Source organism: Electrophorus electricus, chromosome 18, assembly GCF_041902795.1.
Source record: "Electrophorus electricus isolate QZ-2024a chromosome 18, ASM4190279v1, whole genome shotgun sequence".
NCBI lineage: Eukaryota > Metazoa > Chordata > Actinopteri > Gymnotiformes > Gymnotidae > Electrophorus > Electrophorus electricus.
The window spans coordinates 7,707,501-7,731,500 of record NC_137514.1 but is presented as its reverse complement, the minus strand read 5'-3'; the positions used below and the strand labels follow the sequence as shown (position 1 = coordinate 7,731,500).

The window sequence follows — 24,000 nt, the reverse complement described above, 5'->3', positions numbered from 1 at the left end:
CCGCAGTAATATTAATCCTGTGTGAATGGGGACTGGGTGATGAATTCTGCAGGATCATGGGGTTATAACTCAGCTCCTCCTGCAGCGGCCAGGTCCTCCAGGAGCCGTGGGAGCTGTGGAGGACCGGGGAGCATGGGGTCATCTGCCGCACATTCGGATGCCTGTTAATGGCAAATGCCCACATGACGTTTGTCAGGGTCTTGTCATGGCCTCAGCGAACTGAAGTGGTATATCTGGCGCATGGCAAGGCACCACTTGTCCTTCCCTGAATATAGATTAGGTGTACTTTTGACAGCTTCAACTGCATTTTTGTGTGTAAGCTGCTGAGGACGTGGTTTTCAACCTTTGCCTTGTGCCTTCTTTTAAGCAGGGTCTTGTTTGCTCTTTGCGTCTGCAGTTTACCCGAATCCCCGGACGATATGCCCGAATACCCCCTCTTCATCTCCATCGGTGACTGGCTGGACTCCATTAAGATGAGCCAATACAAGAATAACTTCCTAGCAGCAGGGTACACCACCCTAGACTCCGTCTCCAGTATGAGCATTGAGTGAGTTGGGCGGTGTGCTAATTTGTTCCCATGATAAATGCACTCACCTACTTAATGATTTAGCCTCAGCATTGAAAGGCTGGTTGACCGCACACAACAGAAAGGCAAATGCTGTGACGATAACAAAAACAACAACAAAAGTCAAGTCAGATTCAGTTATAAAGCACATCTGAAATTAATGATGGCCAAAGTGCTGTACTAAGCCGGCGCCGCTGCAGCATGACAGCCGCTGGGTTTGTAACTGAAGGAATATACAACTATGTTCTTGTGTTGTGTCTTTATAATGTGAACTAAAAAGCGAGCATGCCTCTGACAGACAGTATCATTTGTTCTCACTGCCAGCCTAAACAATGTCTCTGACACTCTTGAGTAAACAAACAATAATGGATGCAGTCAATGTTCTGTAGCGTTTCCTGCAATACATTGCTATTTTTAGTTTTACCAATGATCCCTTTCTCCCAAGTCATGGCATTTTTTCAACAATGTAATATTAAGCAAGGGTCAATTCTCGGGGTATGGAATGTTCAAGCATATATGAGTGTGAAATGTTCTGTGTGCCTTCAACAGTGATGTCAGGGGGATTGGTGTGTCTCTGATCGGCCACCAGAGGAGGATAGTGAGCAGCATACAGACATTGCGACTGCAGCTCCTCCATGTTCAACAGAGTGGCTTCCATGTATGAGACGGACCAGTGAACACACAAGCACGCGCACGCACACACATGCACACACACAAATATCACACAGTAACACACACATACACACAGGCAGACTTGGTCTGTCTTACCAAACACACATGAAGAACTGCAAAGCTTTGGTTCGTTCTCAAGACCTTTCAGCTGGCCATTGACGACTTCCAAGTGAATAAGCAATTCAGTGAGAAAGAGCCAGGATGAAAGGACACTCTAGATGTCATAGGTCATTTGTCTTCTGGGTGAGAAATGGACAGCCAATCAGGGTAGCTGCAGTGGACAATGAAAGCATGACACTGTCGCTATGGTGATGTCATCTGTTAATCATCCTACAAGTTCTGTGACTGGCTGGATTCACAGTCCAAGAACCTTTAATAGTATATTTGCTATTTTAATGTAACGCGTATGTGTCTTAAAGAGATATTTATTGTTTATTCATCATGCTACTTCTTGGAGCCTCTGAAATGAGACTGTGGAACTGTTGAATGTCAATGGATTTATATGGCTATTACCCATTATTTATCACACCTGATATTTAAGATGGTATTTATATGTATGTGTATGTGACTTTTTTGTTCTTCGTTTTTATTTATTTACTTTTCCTCAGCAATATGTGCAGTCTTTTCGGAACATCTGAGAAAAGAGCCAAGAGTGGGAGTAGAGAATCGTGTCTTACGCGGTTAAAAGAAAAAAAATCCACACAAAACCATGAACCTCCTCAGGCAGTCTGCCGTGTTGTCCATGACCAGCACTGGGCCTTGTGGAAGACTGAAAGCCATGGTCTTCTGCTTCTGCATGAGACCTGACACATCAAAACTCAAGTTCCAGAATTGTACACACTGGTCTTGACCTTCTTGACCTCGATATGTTCTGCTGTGACGCACTAGATTTATAGAATTCTATAGGATATCGTGGGTTATGAGAGACAGAGAAGATTGTCACCGGTTCTCAAATAGAATACACTCACCGAATGTAGGCTGGTGTGTAGCGAAGAAAACCCTTCATCCCATACACATACATGCACATGCAGAATTTGCAGGTTAGTGCGCTTACCTAACAATAATTTAATATGATGCTCTGTATTGCTTAGTTTGTACACAGAGAGAGAGAGAGAGAGAGAGAGAGAGAGAGAGAGAGAGAGAGTGCCATGCCACAAGCAGGAAATGCACTCATCAGACCTTCAGTTTATGCCTCTTAGGACTTGACCACATGTTCAGGACACTAAGAACTCATGTCTAGACTACTGATGCACACTGGTGAAAGTAGAAAACAGTTCGAACTCCAGCTGATGAGGGGAAACTGGTTTATCAGGTCGGTCCACACTATAATGTATAGTGAATAGTAATCTAATTGTATATTATTTTTTATAATTTATAATGGATTAAAAAGAAGTGAAAGTGGGTTAGGCTGGTTGTTTGTAAAAAATAAAAGATAATGGATGCATTGTGTCTTTTTGTGACTTGGGGGGGGGGGGCAAATATAGCAAAAAACTGATTAAACTGGTGATTAATCTATGTACAATATATATATATATATATTTGCTGATTGATTTCACGATCAACAAAGCATAGCTAAGCCTAACCAGAGCCCGTTTGAGCTGCTTTAGCGGCGTGTGAGGAAAAGGCGCGTTCTGAGCACGTCCGCGGGAGAGCGCTCGTCAACAACATCCAGCAGCCCACACCGGTTTCTAGGCAACGTAAATAAATCCTGCAGTTTACCAAAAAGCGCCGCCACATAACGTTCAGTCGGATTCGTTGTTGCTTGGAGACGAGTGATTAGTTTTAAAGCCCGAGTTAGCGTACGTCGACGCTAACCGCAGCTTTACTGCAGCCAAGACAATACGAAAAGGTAACGTTATGTTCCGTTCCAGCTAAGTCGCTAGCTACCTGCCTGCCTATGAGCAAAATGTTTGTTCAAAACTAGCAATCTGATGCGATTGCTAGAACGGCTGCAGATGCGCTTGCTTTGTTTAAGGAACACTAAACTTTGTTAGCTAGCGGGTTAATTAAAATAAACAAATGCAATGTAATCCCGGGATGCTAGCCGGATTCCTGTTCACGTAGCTAGCGATAGTTAGCGAGCCAGTTAGCACGGGTTGTGCAGAAGGAACAAACTAGCTCAGATAGCTAACTAAGATAGCTCAGGCTCGGGATTATGACTGCTAACGTTGTCTTACCAACGTTAGTTAGTGCTGAAACTGTCGTTTTGGGTAATGATAAAACTGATGCTTGAAAATGAAAGGACGTAGGTTAGCTAACCTAGCGATAGTTTGTAAACCTAAGAGAATCTAAAAGCGATAGATACAAATGGTACCAATTCAAATTAACCTGCTTTCTACGATCGTTTCTAGGTGTCTTGAGGGACCAACAAAGCCAAGTATCTAAGATAGCTAAATATGAACAACGGTAGGTTAGGTAACGCTAAATACATAACGACGCCTGCGTTTTAGACAGTTTGTTCGCGGGCGTCGTTATTTAATGCAAGTTGGTTCCTTTCGCACACCGCTGCATAAAATCGGGTCTTATTAAACACATCTAACATTACGGTCGCTAGGTTTTGCAAGAGGTGCGTTATATCATAAGCCAGATGGCCTCGGAGTGCAGGCACATCTGCAGGAGCTGAGACGTGGGTTCCTAACCGCACAGCAGCTACGGACGGTGCTGTTATGCCCCGCTTGCTGCTTGTCTCGTACGGCACAGCTCATTGATTCGGGATCTTTAACTAGCTAGCTAATGACAGCCGATATAAAAAGCTGCAAACGATTACTACAAACGAGCGAGCTAATCCTGTGTTTCCCAGGAACCGTGGTGGCACCGCTGCGTGCTCTCGCCTGTCCCCCAGTCCTTCGGCGCAACGTGCTGCTAATGAACAACCGATAGCGTGCCGCTATCGGCTCCGTCCAAACGGCCACATGGGGCTTCTTGACAAGCTTGCGGGATGGCTCGGCCTGAAAAAGAAGGACGTAAACGTGCTGTGCTTGGGTCTGGACAACAGCGGGAAAACCAGCATCATCAACCAACTAAAGCCGTCCAATGTAGGTGTCAGATTCCCCCTCAGTGGAGACCACCCTGTTTCAGATGACCCCAGTATAATATATTCATCCTGAGCCGCAATAAACATTTGCTTTCTGGCTTATCCATCTGAACTGTAATGTGCACACTGTGCATTTTTAATCCAAATTGAATTAAACTGAAATACTCTACTAGTACACACATTATGCAGCCTGAGCTCTCGTCCCAAAACGCAAAAGATCTGTAAAAATAGCATGATATTTTTATGGGTTTTAACAATTATGGTCACACACACATACAAAAATATTTTACACTGTATGCACATTTAGGCACGTTGTATTTTTGAGGGTTCATTTTATTATTGAACAACTACAGTGCTCTTGGTCAATCCAAAATGTTAAACCTCAAACCTGAATATTTAAGAAAGTAAAAATGAGGTTTTGGCTTTGTTAGGAGAATATCAATTTGAATCATGAAACTAAGTGAGAAATTGAAATCCCCATCTCGTTTATTTTTTATCTGTTGGTGAGAATAACATGCAATTTACAAATAAACACTTCTAACACACATACACATACATATATACACACACATATATAGATAGAGCACGCAACCCTTCCTTTCAATAACAGTTGTAAGGCTTCCATTCATGGAGTTTCTTAATCTGTTAACCAGCAACTTTTTGTGCAGCAGTAACCACAGCCTCCCAGACACTGTTCAGAGAGCTGTACTGTTTTCCTTCACCATAAATCTCCTGTTTAAGAAGGGCCCACAAGTTCTCAAGAGTAGATCAGGTGAGGAAGGTGTCATGATTGTTTCATCTTTAAGGCCTTTACTGGATAGCCACACAATGGAGTACTTGGTCTTCTTGAAAGATGCAGATTTTTCCTGTACCACCCCTTGAAGAAAGTGTCTTCTAAAAACAGGCAGTACGTTTAGAAGTTGATTGAGTCCATCTTCAACCTGAAAAGGTCCAACTAGCTCATCTTTAATAATACCAGCCCACAGCAGTACCCCACCTCCACCTTGCTGGCATCCGAGTCGAAGTGGAGCTCTGTGCCTGTTATGATCCAGCTCATCCATCTGGTCCGTCAGGAGTCACTCTCATCTCATCAGTCTATAAAACCTGAAAAACCTGTCTTCAGATATTTCTTGGCCCAGTCTTGACATTTCACCTTATGTGTCTTGTTCAGTGGTGGTCAGGTTTAAGCCTTCCTTACCTTGCCCATGAGTACTGAACACCTTGTACTTCTGGGCACTCCAAGTACACTGCCGTTCTGTAATATGACAGCACTGGAGGGTTTGATAGTTTCTCAAAAAAAAAAGACCTTTTACAATTTTTGATTTTTCAGAACCAGTTAAATCTCTTTTTTGGCCCATTTTGCCTGAGGAAAAGAAACTGCCTAATATCTAGGCACACCTTGATATAGGGTGTTGATCTCCTGAGGCTGCACCCTCCCTCATTACACAAATACACATCACCTAATGATCGTGTGTGTGTATATGTGTGTGTGTGTGTATGTGTGTTTGTGTGTATATGTGTGTGTGTGTGTATGTATGTGTGTGTGTGTATATGTGTGTGTGGCCAAACGTTTGGCCTACCTGACTATTGGGTTTTCATAAGCTTAAAAGCATTATAATCTAATGGTTTATGTCTAAATATATTTGTAAAACAAATTTTAATAGTGAAAGTTATTTATGAATTAAGTTTCAAGACAAAATATTTATTTGTATATAAAATAATAATAATAATAATGGGTAAAATAAAATAAAATAAACAAATTAAAATGACTTTTCCATACCCCCTCAGTAAATGAGTGTTTCTTGAAGACATCACAGGTGCCTCATGACGCTGGTTAATGATCACCAACAACATGTAAAGTTGTCGTCAGAGTAAAGGGAGGCTACTTAGATATTTGATTAAGTAAAAACAATATCTGGTTAACACAATGAAATTACACATGTGATATTGGTGTGTGTGTGTGTGTGTGTGTGTGTGTGTGTGTGTGTGTGTGTGTGTGTGTGTGTGTGTGTGTGTGTGTGTATGCATGCGTTTGGTCAAAATGGTCCACATTAATGGTATTCTTAAAGGCACAGGCCCAGGACATCGTCCCCACCATTGGCTTTAACATAGAGAAGTTCAAGACATCAAGGTAAGCTTTATTGTCACATGTATACTGTGATATGGCTGACAATGTAAACATTTCTTATGTTAAGACAAAAGCAATAACCAGATTGTATTCTTTACAGTCTGTCATTCACAGTCTTTGACATGTCAGGCCAGGGTAGATACAGAAATCTATGGGAGCACTATTACAAGTAAGTAAAACTTTAAACCTTTGCTTTTATTTATTTGATTTTTTTCCTCTTCTGTGCACAAAACTATGTGTAGTAGCTTTTATAATGTTTTTTAAAGTATTGGTTTATCCCTAAGTCTCTAGTTCCTGTATCTCCTCCAGTGGGCTCTGCTCCCCTCCCTCTACTGCTTTTTTTCCTGCTCCAGCACATCTTATTCAAGTCATTACTGGCAAAAGCCGTTCAAAAGCTCTGTAAGCCGGGCTGGAGCTGGGTCAGCTGACCAGTTCACCCTAACCCCATCGAGAGAATCCCGTGTGCGTGTGTGAATGCGTTTTAATCTCTTGTTGTTTCTGTTTGTCCAGGGAGGGTCAGGCCATCATATTTGTAATTGACAGCAGTGATAAGTTGAGAATGGTGGTGGCCAAAGAAGAGCTGGACACCCTCCTTAACCATCCTGGTAAACGGAGAGAATTTGTCCCTGTGTTTTTGTTCCATTCAATTGGATGGTTCCAGAAATTTAAATGGACCATAAAGCCACTTGCTTGGAGAAATGACTTATTTCCCACCGTGCTAGACTCTGTTGTCAGCTTTACCGATTGCTCACCTCATAAAGCAAATGGTAATGCCGACAGCAGAGCATGTGAAATAAATTTCATCCAGTGAATGATTTAGCTTTATGGCCCGCATGTCTCATAACCTTGCAGACTCAACCGGCCCGAGGCCAGAGCAGTCGAGGCTTGGCTTCGCCCGGCGCTGATGTTGCTCCCTCTCTGTGCATGTAGATATCAAGCACAGGAGAATTCCCATCCTCTTCTTTGCTAATAAGATGGACCTGAGAGATGCGCTGTCCTCGGTGAAGGTATCTCAGCTGCTCTGCCTAGAGAACATCAAGGACAAGCCCTGGCACATCTGGTAGGACAACGTTTGGGAGCAGCCCTTTAAAGCTGTGTTTGAGATTTGGCGATAGTTTATGGGTAGCGTGTGCAGATCGGTGGTTACTTTCATAATTTGCATTAGCCTTCTTTAGCCTTCTTTAGCCTTCTTTAACAAGGGTTGGAGAAAGTCCTGATGCACTTAGCAGGGCTCCCAGGCTTGCGTGTGCTTGTCTGTGTACTTACACTCTGCTCTGCAGGCTGTAAACGCGGTTCTGAAGACATTTTAGGTATTTGTGACCTGTCCGAATCCTAACCAGAACACGCATCTGCTTTTCAGCGCTAGTAACGCTGTCCAGGGGGAAGGCCTGCAAGAGGGAGTCGACTGGCTACAAGGTACGGAGTCAGATCAATCTGTCTGTGTCCCTTTGCACATGAATCAGTTGTGTTTTTCAAGGCTGCTTTGACTACACCGAACTAGACGAGTGAGCTGAATTCGGAGGGTTTCCAGGGTTTACTTTATTCTCTTAAAATAGAAGTGATTGTGACCTTGGTGTTTTGTTCATTTTCTCCAGATTGTGAGTATTATTTCCCCACTCGCACCTCCCAAAAAACTCACTGTCAGTAATGACCACAGTTGTCATCTGCAGCATTTAGTTACATTTGTTTGCTCTTTTTCATTAATGGAACAAATTGCACTGTAAGCATTTTTAGTCGAACATCCCAGGGGTAGCCCAGTACACTGTTATCTTGAGTTTTTGAGGTTAGGCTGTAACCTCAGCGCAGTCCCAAGCGATCAGATGTTTCCAAAATGATATCCGTTATATTTTCTACAACACATGTTAAATTGCCAGACTCCCACACAAGCAGATATTGTGTTCTCCAGCCCTGTGTTTCCACCCTCGTTTCAGTCTGTAACGGGAAGCCCTATTTTGAGCCCCAAATTGTCCAGCATTTGTCATGCCTTGAATCAGAGCTTGTCACTTGGATGTAGGGGCGGGTGTGTTGATATTTTGAAGTTTCTTTCCCAACCAGATCAAATCAAGACAATGAGAACGTGAAGCACTCCTAGCAAAAGGAGGAGAAGCGCCACCGCTCACGGCCATGACAGCGTCGACGTCACGGCCGCCAGCACGAGCTCAACCCCTCCTGCCCCCGCAGCCGTCAAATTAAGCCTGACCTATGACCTTCAACATGTGGGCGTAATGGACCGTCTGTAGCAACCTGCGCGCAAAAGCTCAGGCTTTGGTAGTGTAAGATGCCGAGGCCCTTACACCTCATGTCTTTTGTGCCATCTTAGATGGTCTGCCTTTATAATAGGCACCCAGAAAGGTCAGACTTTCTAGTTTTGCTAGCGGCTCTCAAAATGTAATGAATTTGCAACTGCTTTTATGCCTCAGCCAAAAAGCACACTCCCCGTAATATCAACTCATTTGGCTGCCAGACAAGAAACTAATCAAAAACTCATCAAAATAAGGCAAACTCGTGTCCTTCGTCTAGTCTGGCATTCTTTTTCCAGACTCTGGCGTCACACTGCCCGGTGTGGTGTTCGGTGGTGTTGGCACGTGCTGGAGCACAAAAAACATGAATGTGTGCAGGGCAGCAGGGAGCCAGCAGAGAATGTGTGTGGTTGCTCAGGGGAGCAAAATGTTCATCACATCCCCACAGGAAACATTTTCCTTCTGTTTTTTCCCTTTGTTTTCATTTGTGTGAACAAGGATTTAGAAAAGGTCTGATTGTGCTACTGTGTTTACAGCTGAGATTAGTTCTAGTGTATTTACAGTACATATATAAAAAAATATATATATATAATATATATATATATATATATATATATATATATATATATATATATATATATAACTTGGATTTTTTTTGTTTGTTTGCTTATATACCTAATTTCATAAGTACTAGCAAAAATATGTTTTTCATGTTACACATGTAGATTTGGCTGTGACTTGTCTGTAAAGGAATGTTTTTGATGTTTAATGCTTAAATGAAATGTCCCATTCAGTTTGTATATCAAAACTGTTGTAGTCGGATGTTTAAAGAGTAAATAGTCTTTAAGTAAAAACCATTTGTCTCATTTGATCATTTGTTATTCCACTGACAGAAGGGGTATAATGTGTAACATGCTTAGTGTATGTGAAGACCCTGTAAGCTGAGTTCTGAATAAGTTAAAAATGGACTTCCTGATAAGGGTAGCTGAGTAATGAGATAATAGATGAGCAGCACTGGCTGAGGGAACCTGGGGCAGGATCGAACTGGTAGGTAGGAGGACGAAATTAATACAGACTCAGACTCTGTGGGTGCAGAGTGAGTCGAACTGTTCAGAATGATGAGGAGACAGCCATGAAGTGCTGGTAGACCACATTAACATTGTCACTGACAGATTTAAAGAAAAGCATCACAGCATTAATAGTGGCTAATGTAGGTTGCTTCAGCGAATTATTCATGGTGGCAAAGAGGTTTTGGGGTTGACCACTGCCTCTACTGATGAGACAGTACTAGTGAGCACAGGGAGAAGCCTTTAACATATCCTGGTACTTCAGCAGATGGTCCCTGTAGGCCACTGCGTGGACAGCAAGTCTATGAGAGGAGTCTTAAAAGGAGCAGAACTAGTGAAGGCTTTGAAAACACCGGAGTCGTCTGTAAAGAAGGAAGACTGTTTTGGTGTCCAGGGTGTGAGGGGTCAGCAATGATTTTCTGTGCTGTGGTTTGTGAAGGTTGTGTTTGGTGAGAGAGCTGCACCCTATGATGGCTGCACTGGACCTGCCACTCCTGGGCTAGGAGGAACACTTTCAGTTGCAGTAAGAAGTACAGCGTCTGCTTAGGCTTTTCTCACAGTCGATGTCGGACTTTGGGTCTCTGGTGATTGTACTTCCTAGCCATTTTTTTTGCAGGTAGTTTTGTCCAGAATGTTGAGGGTGGGTGTGGGTGGGTCATCTATTCTGTATCTCCAAACAGCTGAAATTACTTTAGAGGTCTGTGTTCAAGGCCATTATGAAGTACAGGCAATGAGAACAACCCTCCTTCCTAGGTAATACACAGCAAAATACACATTCTTACTCTCCTCTCTGTTCTGGGGACTAGTACTCACACTCTGTCTCCACTCTCTGGTGTCTTGCCCTGCCTGTAGAATATACAGAGGCTGTATGAACTCCAACCTCTTGGTCAATATTCTTCCTAATCCCAGCACTGCACTTCTACTGCAGGTAAAATGTTCAAAAGTTCAAAGGTTGTATTCTGTAAAATAACTAAAACATACTATAAATTACTGTAGATGTCAACCACTGTTTGATCCAGATTAACACATTAAAAACCCGACACTGTGGGTCTACATCAGGCCGCTGGTTGGGAGGAAAGGTCTCCAGCCTGACTTTTGTGCCCAGAAGCTCGTGTTACCTCAGTACACTGGACTGCTTCCAGAACAGCTGATGACCGGGACTGTTCCACAGCCTCAGTCCTGCGAAAGGTCTTTGCATTACAATGTAGGTAGTCCTCTAGGGTCACCTAGAGCTCCCAGTCACCTAGGGCTCCCATGAATGACAAATACAAATGAAATGGATGTGTAGCTGTCAAATAACGTATTCTTCAATATACATTTACATTTTAAAAAAAGCTTATCTGCTACTGTAGCAATTATGTTTATTAACCTTATTGCAGCACCACCCCCAATCATGGTTGTAATGGTTTGGTCCGTGTTTTTACCTAATGACATCACTGTGTGAATGCAGGCCGGTGTTTGCAAGCAAATAAGATATAGCTACTGTGCTTATTGTGGATAAGATGTGTTTTAAAATGATTGAGTGAGTGTTGACAGAAGGAGAAATAAGTCATCTGAGCAGAGCAGTGAAGCACAAAAAGAAGGGGGCTAGCAGAAACTTTCTCACTGCTCTCCTGAAATTAACTACTATTTTTACTAATTTTACTATTTTACTATTACTACTATTAATCAGAATAGACTGCTGCCAGACAGACCCTGCAGACAGTACATAATGCTAGCACAAACGTTTGTATAAACTAGTCATGTACATTTAGACTCTTTATAAAGAGTTCAAATCAGCTCACCTCACCTAAAAGAACCTGCTCTTACAACCTCCAAATGGCGTTTCATTCACTCACGTTTCTGTGAGTTCAATGCTTCAGTGAGTTCAAACTTAGCAACAATAATTTATAGCACATTATTTACAACATTAATTAAAATGTGAGTGTGAAAGAAACATTTCAGTGTTGCTGCAAGATATTAAATCTAAGGCATGAAAATGAAGTTTTACTTGAGGCTTTTGCTGCACTACAAGTGAGGGAGTTACAGGATGTAACTATTTCACACATCCTAATTCTTCTCTACAATGCTTCTATCATTCACTTAAAAGAGCCAACTCAAAGAATAACACAGGGGGCACGCTTGTCTTTTACCTGGGGCCCCAAAATAACTAAATCTGCCCCTGCTCCTGGTTAATCAGATGGATTTCCCTCATTAAGGCTTCCAAGGCAACAGTGGGTGTTGAAAAGACACCAAAGACAGCAGCATATAATCAGGAGCCCATCTGTCACCACAGGAGCACTCCCAGATGAAATCCCATATTACTCCCCAACATGGAAAAATACTGTCGAATGCTCTGTGCTCCTGTGCTTGAGACCCAGGTTCAGGTGTCTGATAAAGTGTGTTAAAAATAAGGGGAGGCACATTTGCAGTGAAAAGTCAGACATGCATACAAGTGAAGCTCTTTTCACTCCCATCTGGTAAGGCTGGTTCCAGATGTTCAAGTCAATGGGCTGGTTAGCAGTACCTGAATAACTCATACAGTCCCAGCCAACTCTTCTAATGATGAATAACATTTAAGGCACATTTGCATGCCATGCCTGACTTAGACTGCAGTATGTGTTGGTGACCAAATCCATGAGCACACATCAAAGGTTTGCCTGAAAAAAGCACATGAAACTGGTGTCGAATGTCACCTCTTGTAACTGAATCAGGTGATTCTTGAAGTGGATCTCACATGTTGTTGAACAAAAGTGTTTATCTACATCAAAGGTTAATGTAAATTAAAAATTTACCCCCCCCCCAAAAAAACAAACAAAAAAAAAAAAAAAAAAAAACATACATACATAAAACATAAAAATGAACGACCCCTGGACGTGACGGTCTCTATGGACAGTAAAAGTGGGCTGTATATTAATATTATTATGAATAATTTTATTATATTATTAAATTCCTAATGTAAACTCAATCTACTGATTACAGACGGATCACCTTCCTAACATACATAACGCCGAGATAGTAGCGCGAACTAACCCTAAATTACACTGAAAAGAATAATGGCGAGTGTTATTGTTAAACAGTGTGTTTGTGTAAAATGTTGCCTCGTTTTTATAATCTCCACTTACTTGATTTCATAAAGATCAGGTTTTCTTCTTCCGAATGCGGTTTTGCTTTAAGCCACTAGGCAGCATCACCACACCGTGGGCTGTCCGTAAACTGGACATGTAGCCCCTCTTACGACTGAACAAGAAGCCTCTCTTACGACTGGACATGTAGCTTCACTAACGACTAGACAAGTAGCTTCACTAACGATTACACAAGTAGCCTCTCTTACGACTGGACATGTAGCTTGACTAACGACTACACAAGTAGCCTCTCTTACGACTGGACATGTAGCTTCACTAACGACTACACAAGTAGCCTCTCTTACGACTGGACATGTAGCTTCACTAACGACTACACAAGTAGCCTCTCTTACGACTGGACATGTAGCTTCACTAACGACTACACAAGTAGCCTCTCTTACGACTGGACATGTAGCTTCACTAACGACTAGACAAGTAGCTTCACTAACGACTGCACAAGTAGCCTCTCTTACGACTGGACATGTAGATTCACTAACGAATACACAAGTAGCCTCTCTTACGACTGGACATGTAGATTCACTAACGAATACACAAGTAGCCTCTCTTACGACTGGACATGTAGATTCACTAACGACTAGACAAGTAGCCTCTCTTACGACTGGACATGTAGATTCACTAACGAATACACAAGTAGCCTCTCTTACGACTGGACATGTAGATTCACTAACGAATACACAAGTAGCCTCTCTTACGACTGGACATGTAGATTCACTAACGAATACACAAGTAGCCTCTCTTACGACTGGACATGTAGATTCACTAACGACTAGACAAGTAGCCTCTCTTACGACTGGACATGTAGCTTCACTAACGATTAGACAAGTAGCCTCTCTTACGACTGGACATGTAGATTCACTAACGAATACACAAGTAGCCTCTCTTACGACTGGACATGTAGCTTCACTAACGATTAGACAAGTAGCCTCTCTTACGACTGGACATGTAGCTTCACTAACGATTAGACAAGTAGCCTCTCTTAAGACTGGACATGTAGCTTCACTAACGACTAGACAAGTAGCCTCTCTTACGACTGGACATGTAGCTTCACTAACGACTGGACAAGTAACATTCCTTACGACTGTACAAGTAACATTCCTTATGACTGGACATGTAGCTTCCCTTACGAGTGGAAAAGGGTCTCAGTTGAATTATCTGAAGTGCACTGTTGAAAAGAATTTATGAGAAAAATCTTTATGACCGGGTGTCCAGTTAAAAATTTCAACTTTGATAAAAACACTGATCTAAGCAACTATTGGTGATGTCCAAGGGCAAATGTGTCTTAATTTCACGATTTACCCTCAGTGACCAGCGCTTCTGGTTATGCTTTTAGAATTGATGAAAAGTTCTCGACAGTTCAGGCTGCACCATATTTATGAAATTACTGAGCTGAAATTTTTTTTAGTGTTGACTGCGATCTGAATGTTTTTAAAACTGACTAGAGAATTGAGCGCTCATTTGCACACTTCAAAGAGCACGAGACAGATGTGCAACACGCTCATTAAATCCTCCCGGTTTCACGCGCTGTGTATTGGCAGCGCGCGCCAGGACAGTGCAGAGACTTCTATAAACAGAAGACTCGAGACTAGCCAGTGCCCACCAGACTGGTTTAACACCCGACCAGCTGTTTCCCCCAATATATTTAATATTCTCCAAGGTTGTGCTAAAAGACAAGGTCAGCGGTTTCAGGAAAAGAACATTTTGTTCGCGGACCTGCATAAGGAAAGGACTGAACTGGCGTTGAAGAGAGTGAGCTTGGTCAAACGTCGTCTTTTCTAGTGAACTCTAACATCTGTTTGGGAGGTGTTTTCTGTGCTGGGTGAACTTAATTGGAACATTCTTGGCAGGCTGTCAAATTGTCCTCCGTCTTAAATTAGTCGACTCATCCGAGGCGTGTTTGGGTAGGCGAAGTTGGAGCCCTGTCACCGTTAAATTGGCTCATTCAAAAAAGTTTCTCGCCTCGTATTTTACAGAGCCGTTAAATTAATCTTTTTTTTCCCCTGCTACCGTAATCAATTAGACTATAACTGTAAATATAAAAACATTGCTCACACCGTGTATTTTTTTTAGACCTGTCAAATACGGTCGAAGGACACACAAGCATGCAGTTGAAGAAGGGATTGCTTTTGCTATGTAAGAAAGGGTCTCAGTCGTCCCTGTTTTAAGATGGATCTGACAATGCTCGATGGCAGCCGACTACCATTTGCATAATTAAAATGACTGTAAACAATTATACTTAAAGAGACTCCTAAATGTTCATGATGCTTCTTCACTTGTGTTCAAGTATCTTCTTGTTTTCTGTTTAGTTTGATTTATTCCAAGCATGATTCAAGTATAAAGTGTTCAGATATACAATAGAGTGTGCAAATTGCAAAGGAAACAGAATATCAACAGAATATCATTTGTCATTTATCAAGCCAGAATTGTTTTGGGACTGCGCCTAGTCCATTACATATCCTAATTTGCCGGGTGGACTTGTTTCGCCTTTTCAGAACCACGGACAGCGCCTTCGTTCCCGTTAGCGTTTAATCAGAAGATGCAGATGCAGTGGTTGGGGCTACCACGACACGTCACTGTTTGCATGACGAAACGAGTCACTAAACATCATTGAGAATTTTAAGAATGAAAACGATCCAAACCACTCTTACTGATTTACAGCGCTTGCTAATTTAAGTTGACCGCATCACAAAAACTGGATAAGTTCCAGTGACGCGCGAATAATTTGCACGACCTTATATCTTTATTTGGAAATAGGCCTCCATTCACAACTCTCTGACGTTCGCGTTCATCAAACCTCTGACGAAACATGGTCTCATATAAGATTCCGAGTAACGCATTCTTCATCGGAAAAGTGCGGGACTGCTCTTTTCCAAGGGCGATTATTGTGCTCTTTGCGTTTCCATTTGGACAGTTAGTTTTCGGTACGTGGTATCTGTTTGGAGCTACATACGACAAAAGGTAAGGCACACTTTGTTTTTTAAGAAAGTAAAAATGTAAAATGACTTTCCTATATGTATATATTCTTAAAAGGTGGTGACAATTTTCTAAACCAAGTTCTAATTTCAAGACCTTTCTTTCAACATTTATGTGATGAAAAAATAACTCTCGTTTTGTAATTTTTTATTTTCAATACAGATACTTTTCAACTGTTGAATACCTCTTTATCTACGTACATTTCCACTCCCAGGTCTCAGTGACATTCGGTTCTTTGGAAGCACAGCGACTTTAGTAGAGAGAAGACCAATGGCAGGCATACATGTCGAAGGTTTGGTGGCGATCGTCTTGTTCTACGCGCTGATCCTTGCAGTAGGAATATGGGCTGCCTGGAAGAACAAGAACTCCGGGATGGAAGAAGGAGGTGACCGGAGTGAGAGCATCATGGTTGGGGGAAGAGACATTGGATTATTTGTGGGAGCATTTACTATGACCGGTAGGATTCATTCGGAAATGAATGTACTGTTATATATCTTATTATAATTCCTGTTATAAAATTAATCTTATCCATTTTTTTTTACTTTTCTTACTTCTACATCGCAACTTGAATGATTTGTTTGTTTTTACCTACCAAAATAGTTAAAATAGTTTTTAATTTTTTTAAAGCAGCCACTGAAAGTGTCAACAAATGTAAAAATTTAAAGCCATATTATTAACAAATGGCGAAAGACGTGAACTTTATTTCTTATATCGTCCAGTTACTGATACATGTTTAGTCTAGTACCAAAGTAAACCAAACCAGTACTTGTCCGTTTCCTCTGTTTATTTGTGGAATTAACATTCTGGAACTGTCACATCAGTATTTAAGATTTGCTTTTATACCAACTTCTTGCCGACTCATTTGCCCAGCGACGTGGGTTGGAGGGGGCTACATCAACGGGACGGCAGAGTACGTGTATCTCCCAGGGTACGGCTTGGCTTGGGCGCAAGCTCCTTTTGGATACGCGATGAGTCTCGTACTGGGTAGGCTGTCTGTGTTTTCTCCCGGCATGAAGACTTTATTTATTTATTTATTTATTTATTTATTTATTTTGCAGAGTTAACGCTCTTAAAAGTGCCATTCCGTTCACCTCACCGCTTCTTCTTTCGCTGCCCTGGTCCAGGTGGTCTGTTTTTCGCGAAGCCGATGCGCTCCCGAGGTTACGTCACCATGCTCGACCCTTTCCAGCAGCTGTATGGTAAGCGGATGGGCGGGCTGCTCTTCATCCCCGCGCTAATGGGCGAGATATTCTGGTCTGCAGCCATCTTTTCGGCCCTCGGTAAGGATGCAATTAACTATCCCTCTGCTACGTGCGCGGGGGGAAAAACGCAGATCTTTAGTCTTACTTTATTCTTTAGTTTTACTACTTAGGTCTTTCTGTTTTCAGGTTAATTCATTAAAAAAAAGAAGAATTAAAAAGAATACTCGTAACACCTTTTCTGAAAGTAAAGGTCAGGCACATTCAACAATTCATTATTAATAGCCCCCCCACACAGGCTTCCTTATTATAGATCACTGTTTTAACAGGGGCGACATTGAGTGTAATCGTGGACATCGACATCAACATGTCTGTGATCATCTCGGCCTTCATAGCCATTTTCTACACGCTGGTGGGCGGAGTCTACTCTGTGGCTTATACGGATGTGGTTCAGCTCTTTTGCATCTTCTTGGGGCTGGTAGACATTTATCTCTCTCACTTCACGGTGTTTGTTGGACATGTGTTCAGCTTTTATTATGAAAAGTTTAGGTTTTTATGCAAGGCTGTTCACCTCTAAGCCATTGTGCATTGTTCTTTCCTACATGTGGTCTAAGTGACCTGTTGTTTTCAACGTTAATATCTGGGTAGGTGGAGCAGATCTTGCTTTTGCATAGTGACTTCTAATATGAAGGAGACACCAAGGCTGGATTCCATAAACTGAAGTTGGGTCCCCAATGAATTGTTTGTTTTAACAGTGCTACATACATTTGTTTTGTTTTTGGCAGCCCAGCACAGTATAATGACATCCTAAACTGAAACATGAATTTATTTAATGCGTGATCTGATTTAGTATGTTCATTAATGTATTTCAGTAGGGTTCAAGAACTCTTTTCATACAGTTACATATAGCGCATTCACATTCCACAAATAATTTCCAGAATTAATACATCAAACTCTTGAACTACAGAAAAATATTCTTAGAACATCAAGAGCCCTCAAGAACAGATTCACATAAAGGGTGACCAGATAAAAGCAGACATACCCAGGAACTAGGAATACTTAAAATACTTAAATAATTTTTCACAAATGCTGTAATATATTTTGTGCTGCTGAAGTGTAAAATATGAAAATGTATAGTCTGTACAGGGATAAATACAAGTTGGACTGAGGACCCAAAACTGCCTATGAAACCAAAAGAAAACCATTGTGCTCACTCTGCAGTGGATCAGCATCCCCTTCGCACTGTCCAATCCTGCTGTGTCTGACATCGGAGTGAGCGCAGTGCGGGAAATCTACCAGGAACCTTGGCTAGGGGACATTCAAAGTGCAGACCTGTGGATGTGGATTGATGACTTCTGCCTTCTGGTGAGTTCACTTAGTCATGCATTGTTGCTGGTCATGACACTCACTGAACTGGGACATTTTCCTAAACCACGTGTTTACCAGCACAAAGAAACCAGCTCAGGACTTAAAAAACAGAAAGACATGCGGTCATTTTTGTGGGTGTTTCATATATAAGAAACAAGAATGCACTACAGACCAGTAACCCAATCCATAAAATCATATAAAGATGGACAAATGTGTTAAAGAAGAAAAGCTTGGTCTTAATGTTAGCACTAACACACCCTCCCAAAATATGAGAAGACATCAGTACGATATTCAATCTGAATTAGTTGAAGTGTGTGCCATGCTAATGTAATTGAAATTTGCAGCCTGTTTCAAATGGAACAAAACACTCAGGTATGACCCTGTTCTAATACACAGGGAGCTGATATGTATTCCTAAATGTCAAGGACTTGTAACAGCATACAGTGATTTTCACAATAAGATTCTGTAAATGAAAAACATGAGATGCCGACATCTGTCACGTAATTCAAGTGTACAACTCACAAATGTGCCTAAGGAAAGAGTCACTCAGTCAAAAGATAGTAAAGAGTGTTAGTATGTTTCAGTGTGGAGAAACCAGAATTTAAATCAAGGTAAATAATGTACTCATTATGAAAGATATAACAGTGTACTTACTATAATGTGATGTTGAAGACATTAGTACGCAGTGTTGTTCATCTACACTCACTGGCCACTTAATAAAGAACTGTGTAAGCATACCATTACAGACTGGAGCCTGTCTGTAGACATTCACACTTTGTCATCCACAATATACCATGTTCCTCATTGGTCAGCCACACTACACCATGTTCCTGATTGGTCAGCCACACTATACCATGTTCCTGATTGGTCAGCCACACGATGCCATGTTCCTGATTGGTCATTATATGAATGGCAAACCAATTGTCACACAGCAGAGACTTTGAGATGGTGGTGGTATTACCCTGGTATGAGTGAATCAGGGACAGCAGTGTTGCTGGGAGTTTAATGCATGTCCATATGGCTTGAGAGTGGTCTACTAGTATTGCTGTGTAGTCTGTTAACAGCTTGCTGTTTGGTGTCTGTATTTACTATGCCGTTCTTGTTCCTAGATGTTCGGGGGAATACCCTGGCAGGTCTATTTTCAACGGGTTCTTTCTGCCTCTTCAGCTACCTATGCTCAAGTCCTCTCCTTCACGGCTGCTTTCGGCTGCCTCATCATGGCCGTGCCCTCCGTGCTGATCGGAGCCATTGGCGCCTCTACGGGTGAGCTGAAGTGTTTTGAGCACCAGTAATGCCCAGTAAGGCTCAGCTACTCTTTGGACCTTTGGTAGAAGGCCCAAACTGGACAGCAAACCAATAGTACAGCTGAACCAACGAGCTGGAAAGTATGGGCTTGCCCAACCCTGACTCTGTCAATCTGCCCTTCAGTTTAGTTTCAATAAAGTTAATGTCACTCACCTAGTACACTTCATTACATTAAGGCCAACAGGTGTAGACTAGTTTAACTAGCTCAAGATTAGCTTTTTTTGCTGTTGTTATTTAGCTTTTTTGCCTGTCAGCAGGCCGTTTTCCATATGCTGCGAACAGGCTATCATGTCACTGATCAAAGAACATACTGGCGGATGTTTTGCTAATCTGATGGGTACTATCTGTTGCTTTGTGTCAGACGTTCCCATTGTAGAACATCTGTAGCCCCAGTCAGCTAGCCAAACTAATAAATCAATGTGTATCTAAGCAAAGGTGCTCTTTTGACTTTTGAGGAACTACTTTACTTTATCAGTGACAGCACACTCAAATATCTTTGCTGTTTCATGGCTGCATAAATGCTAGCTCTGTGAGCAGCCAGCCCTGACACATCACTCCAATTTGCTGAAAAGACCGCACTGACGGATACCCAAAGAATACATCCCTAAAGGAATGAACGGCTTTAACGGATATTTCAGTAGCTCCTTATCTGCTCTATAATACCTTCTTCGCAGACGTTCCATCTTCCCCAATTCACAAATGAGTCATGTAACCAACTCAGTCAGGTGGGAGTAGTATTTCTACTGCATCACCTCCTCAGGCTTCTCCCTGCTAACAGCCTCAACACTACTGGACCATGAATGTGCCGGTGATTACGCACCAGCTGCTAAACCTCACACGGGAAAAACCATCTGACTGCTGCTGTCTGATTTCTCTAAAATGCGCTCTCATGAGAAGGAGGTCTCCCCCCGCTTGTTTAGACCCTGGGTGGTGGTCATGTCCCCGTCAGATCTCTAAAGAAATGTGTAAATAACAACAGCTGGTCTCCTTCATCCATTATTGAGGGGCTCATCCATTTAACGATGTGAACTCTGTAAATATTACATCTGAGGCTTCAGCTCTGAGGAATCAGATTTAATCTACTGATTTTCACCATCAAAGACACAGTGTGGAACTGATGCTTTAACTGGTAGGGATAGGGATGCACTGCTATAACTAGACTTTAAATTAGATAAACTTGGGATGTAGCAGATATGTGGATATGCAGCTAGAATAGTTGTCTACATATTGCCAGTGCTGAATAGGGTTTTTGCTCATATGATTTAATGCTTGGGGTGTAGACTGGTGTAGTTACCTCAGAGTAATTATATCATAATGTGTGGTCTATGGGCTAAAGACCATATTGCATCATGGAAATCGTCTCTCACTTTTTATTGTAGACTGGAATCAGACGAGCTATGGATCAGTCCCTCCGATGATGAAAGACCAGTCAGAAATGATTCTTCCAATTGTATTGCAGCACCTCTGCCCACCTTTTGTCTCTTTCTTCGGGCTGGGGGCAGTCTCTGCTGCAGTGATGTCATCTGCTGATTCATCTATCCTTTCAGCCAGTTCCATGTTCGCAAGGAACATCTATCAGCAAGCTTTCCGCCAGTCGGTAAGCACCTGTCTGGTGTTACATAAAATAATGTCACTGAGTATCTTCAGCTGTCATAGACATCTTTGAAGAATAGACATATACACTATATATTGCCACCATGGCATGTTGGTCCCCTCTGTAGGCTGCAGACTACGAGATCGTGTGGGTCATGAGGATCTCCATCTTTGTGTTCGGGGCCGCTGCCACGGCTATGGCCCTGCTGACAGGCACTGTGTATGGTCTCTGGTACCTGAGCTCCGACCTGGTCTACGTCATCATCTTCCCTCAGCTCCTCAGCGTGCTGTTCATACGAGGCACCAACACCTACGGCTCAGTGGCCGGCTACGTCTTCGGCCTGATCCTCCGCATCGGCGGTGGCGAGCCCTACCTCAAGCTGCCTCCTTTCATCTACTACCCTGGCTGGTACATCAAAGAGAAGGTCCTTCACAACACGAAGGAGGTGGAGTACTTAGTGGTGCAGAAGTTCCCCTTCAAGATGACCTCCATGCTGGCTTCTTTCCTGAGTAACGTAGTCTTCTCCTACCTGTTCAAGTACCTGTTCGAGAGCGGCAAGCTCTCGGCCAAATACGATTTCCTGGATGCGGTGGTGGCCAAGCACAGTGAGGAGATCATGGACAGGACCACGCTGGTGAACAGGAATGTAATCGGGTTGTCCGAGATGGCCCCGGTGCGGCCGCGTCTCAGTGTCACGCTGGCCACCACCTTCACCAGGAAGGAGACCCTCACTGAAGAGGATGACTACAGCCCCGAGTCACCCAGTCATGAGAATGAGTAGAGGCCTTTGCCTTTCAAGTTCAGACAAGGTCCTCGACCGCAACAATGAGAAGGACAGTGCCTCTCCTGAGACGTAAAGAAACACTGTGCTTCCACGAGGACGAGAGAAGGACCTGTTCAGTTTTGCTTTAGCCATACATGTGTTGGATTTTCCATTGCTGCTACAGGAAGAGTATAAGATATGCAACATTTGGTTCTCCATGACAGAACAACAAAGTAGGAATAAATGTGGAGAAAACAGCAGACACATCATGCCAGGTCTGCTACAGGTTCTGCTTTACGGAATAACATCTGTATGGTATGTATGAAACTACTGAACTCTTTTGTTCCACTCTCCTCTGAAAAAGAAGTCCAAATACTGTGAGCACACACTATATATGGTGAGGCAATAGCAATAGTCATTTCTCTGGTCCTAATTCCAGGTCAGGGTTTATTTAAATAACTTAAACAGAAAAAATATACTGTGTGTCAGCATAGAGGTTGAAGGAATATTATACCTAAAAAAACCCTTGTTAGATATTAGTACAGTTCGGCTTAGTGTCCTGTCATAAAAATGTTTTAAGGAAAAAAAAAAATTGTTACCTGTTTCATAAATGTAACAAGTGATGTAGTTTCAGCCAACAAGAAACCCTAATAAAATATGTGGCGTAAGTGTGTGCAATATACGGCAAAACTGAAAACAGGGTGGGGATACATAACATCGCAGCTGCCTTAACTAGCTGCATTGTTTAAGAGGAGAAGATCTGATGCTGAATAAGAATTGGTGCATTGTTCCTTACGTAGTGCACATCATAAGGCATGTGCTATACTGCACGTAGTGCACTACATCCCCTACATAGTACTACATCCCCTACATAGTGTCTTATTCTTATTCTGCATTGGGCACAAACTAATGTCTTTTACTCCCTGCATGGGAGTGGGGGGTTCATGTAAAACTGAGTGTGATATTATGCAAATGGTTCAGCAGCCACTTTGTTAAGACTTGGAAATTAATGTATCTGGTGCAAAACATTTACCTAATGTAATACTCGAAAGGGATCTGTGCTGTATTATTGTGTGACCCTCAAACTCATAGATGTTACCGTTAGCAGAAGCTGCTGTATCTGGTTTGAGCCTGAATCAGTACCCGTGATAACTTTCATTTGATGATACAGATTTTCTTTTTGTGATGTATATATTTATATTTATATATTTTAAAAAAAAGTACAAATGAATATTGTAATTTGAATGTGCTGGTAGAGTTATTGAGTTTGGTGATAAATAGCTTTAGTCCAAAAAATCTCTATTTATTTATTTATTTATTTATTTATTTATTTTCGCTCAAAGGGATTATAAATGTAGAACCAATCAATATAAATAAATTATATTATTAAAATGTTGAACGATTATGTCTCTTTTTTATGTGGCATCTAAGTTAAAGTTCAACACGTTTTCTGTTTTCAGAACACAATTTTCATGTGACAAATATATATTTATTTTCCTTCAACTCAGCCTGCGTTCCAACACTGCACTGTTGCGATTTAGATGCCCGTTCTGCAGTAGCATACAAACTAGCCTGATCTGGACTCTGCTGGCACGGGGAGGCGGCCTCCAAAACAAGTGTATGGCCAATAAACACGACAGACTTGGTGATGCCAACTCACCGTCCCTTCACCCTCCAAAGTCACTATGAGGGGAGGAAGAATGTCCTAAAAATATCCCCCTCGGTGTCTCTATCGTTGGAAGTGCTGCACTGGTTGTGATGGGGTGGAAGGTACGCCGCGCGGGGGGAGGGGTGTGGATCGGACCTCTTAATGCAATCACTCTTCTTCTGCTGCAACAGGACGGTGAAGGTTGGGGGTTGGTGGTGATGACGATGACGACAACGGCGAAGCCGCCCCGCCCTCTCCCCCGCGTCTCCCCCGCGTCTCCCCCGCGTCCTCTCTTATGTCCTTGTATCTAAAAGTTTAATCC

At 42.2% G+C, this 24,000-nt stretch overlaps 3 protein-coding genes across 3 annotated transcripts in view; all 3 read left to right on the top strand.

The window, feature by feature from the left end:
* epha6 (eph receptor A6) overlaps nt 1–2,673 on the top strand; it is an 83,962-nt gene extending 81,289 nt beyond the window's left edge. Inside the window, exons 16-17 of the mRNA XM_081701633.1 lie at nt 398–547; nt 1,115–2,673. Of these exons, the coding sequence (XP_081557759.1) occupies nt 398–547; nt 1,115–1,229 (265 nt within the window). The 3' untranslated portion in view covers nt 1,230–2,673. The remainder of the gene's footprint in view (nt 1–397; nt 548–1,114) is intronic.
* Nucleotides 2,674–2,895: 222 nt separating this feature from the next.
* On the top strand, nt 2,896–9,496 carry arl6 (ARF like GTPase 6). Its single transcript, XM_027009119.3, has 8 exons — nt 2,896–3,086; nt 4,038–4,272; nt 6,341–6,402; nt 6,500–6,568; nt 6,910–7,004; nt 7,330–7,459; nt 7,760–7,815; nt 8,455–9,496. Exons 2-8 carry the CDS (start codon nt 4,150–4,152, stop codon nt 8,478–8,480), a joined length of 561 nt encoding a protein of 186 aa, XP_026864920.2. The 5' UTR covers nt 2,896–3,086; nt 4,038–4,149; the 3' UTR covers nt 8,481–9,496.
* A 6,200-nt stretch (nt 9,497–15,696) lies between these two features.
* slc5a7a (solute carrier family 5 member 7a) lies at nt 15,697–23,389 on the top strand. The gene is made up of 9 exons (XM_027008929.3): nt 15,697–15,786; nt 16,016–16,258; nt 16,672–16,785; nt 16,926–17,081; nt 17,330–17,478; nt 18,222–18,365; nt 19,478–19,631; nt 21,053–21,270; nt 21,395–23,389. The coding sequence occupies exons 2-9, from the start codon at nt 16,072–16,074 to the stop codon at nt 22,046–22,048; spliced, it is 1,776 nt and encodes a 591-aa protein (XP_026864730.1). The 5' UTR covers nt 15,697–15,786; nt 16,016–16,071; the 3' UTR covers nt 22,049–23,389.
* Nucleotides 23,390–24,000: the final 611 nt, after the last annotated feature.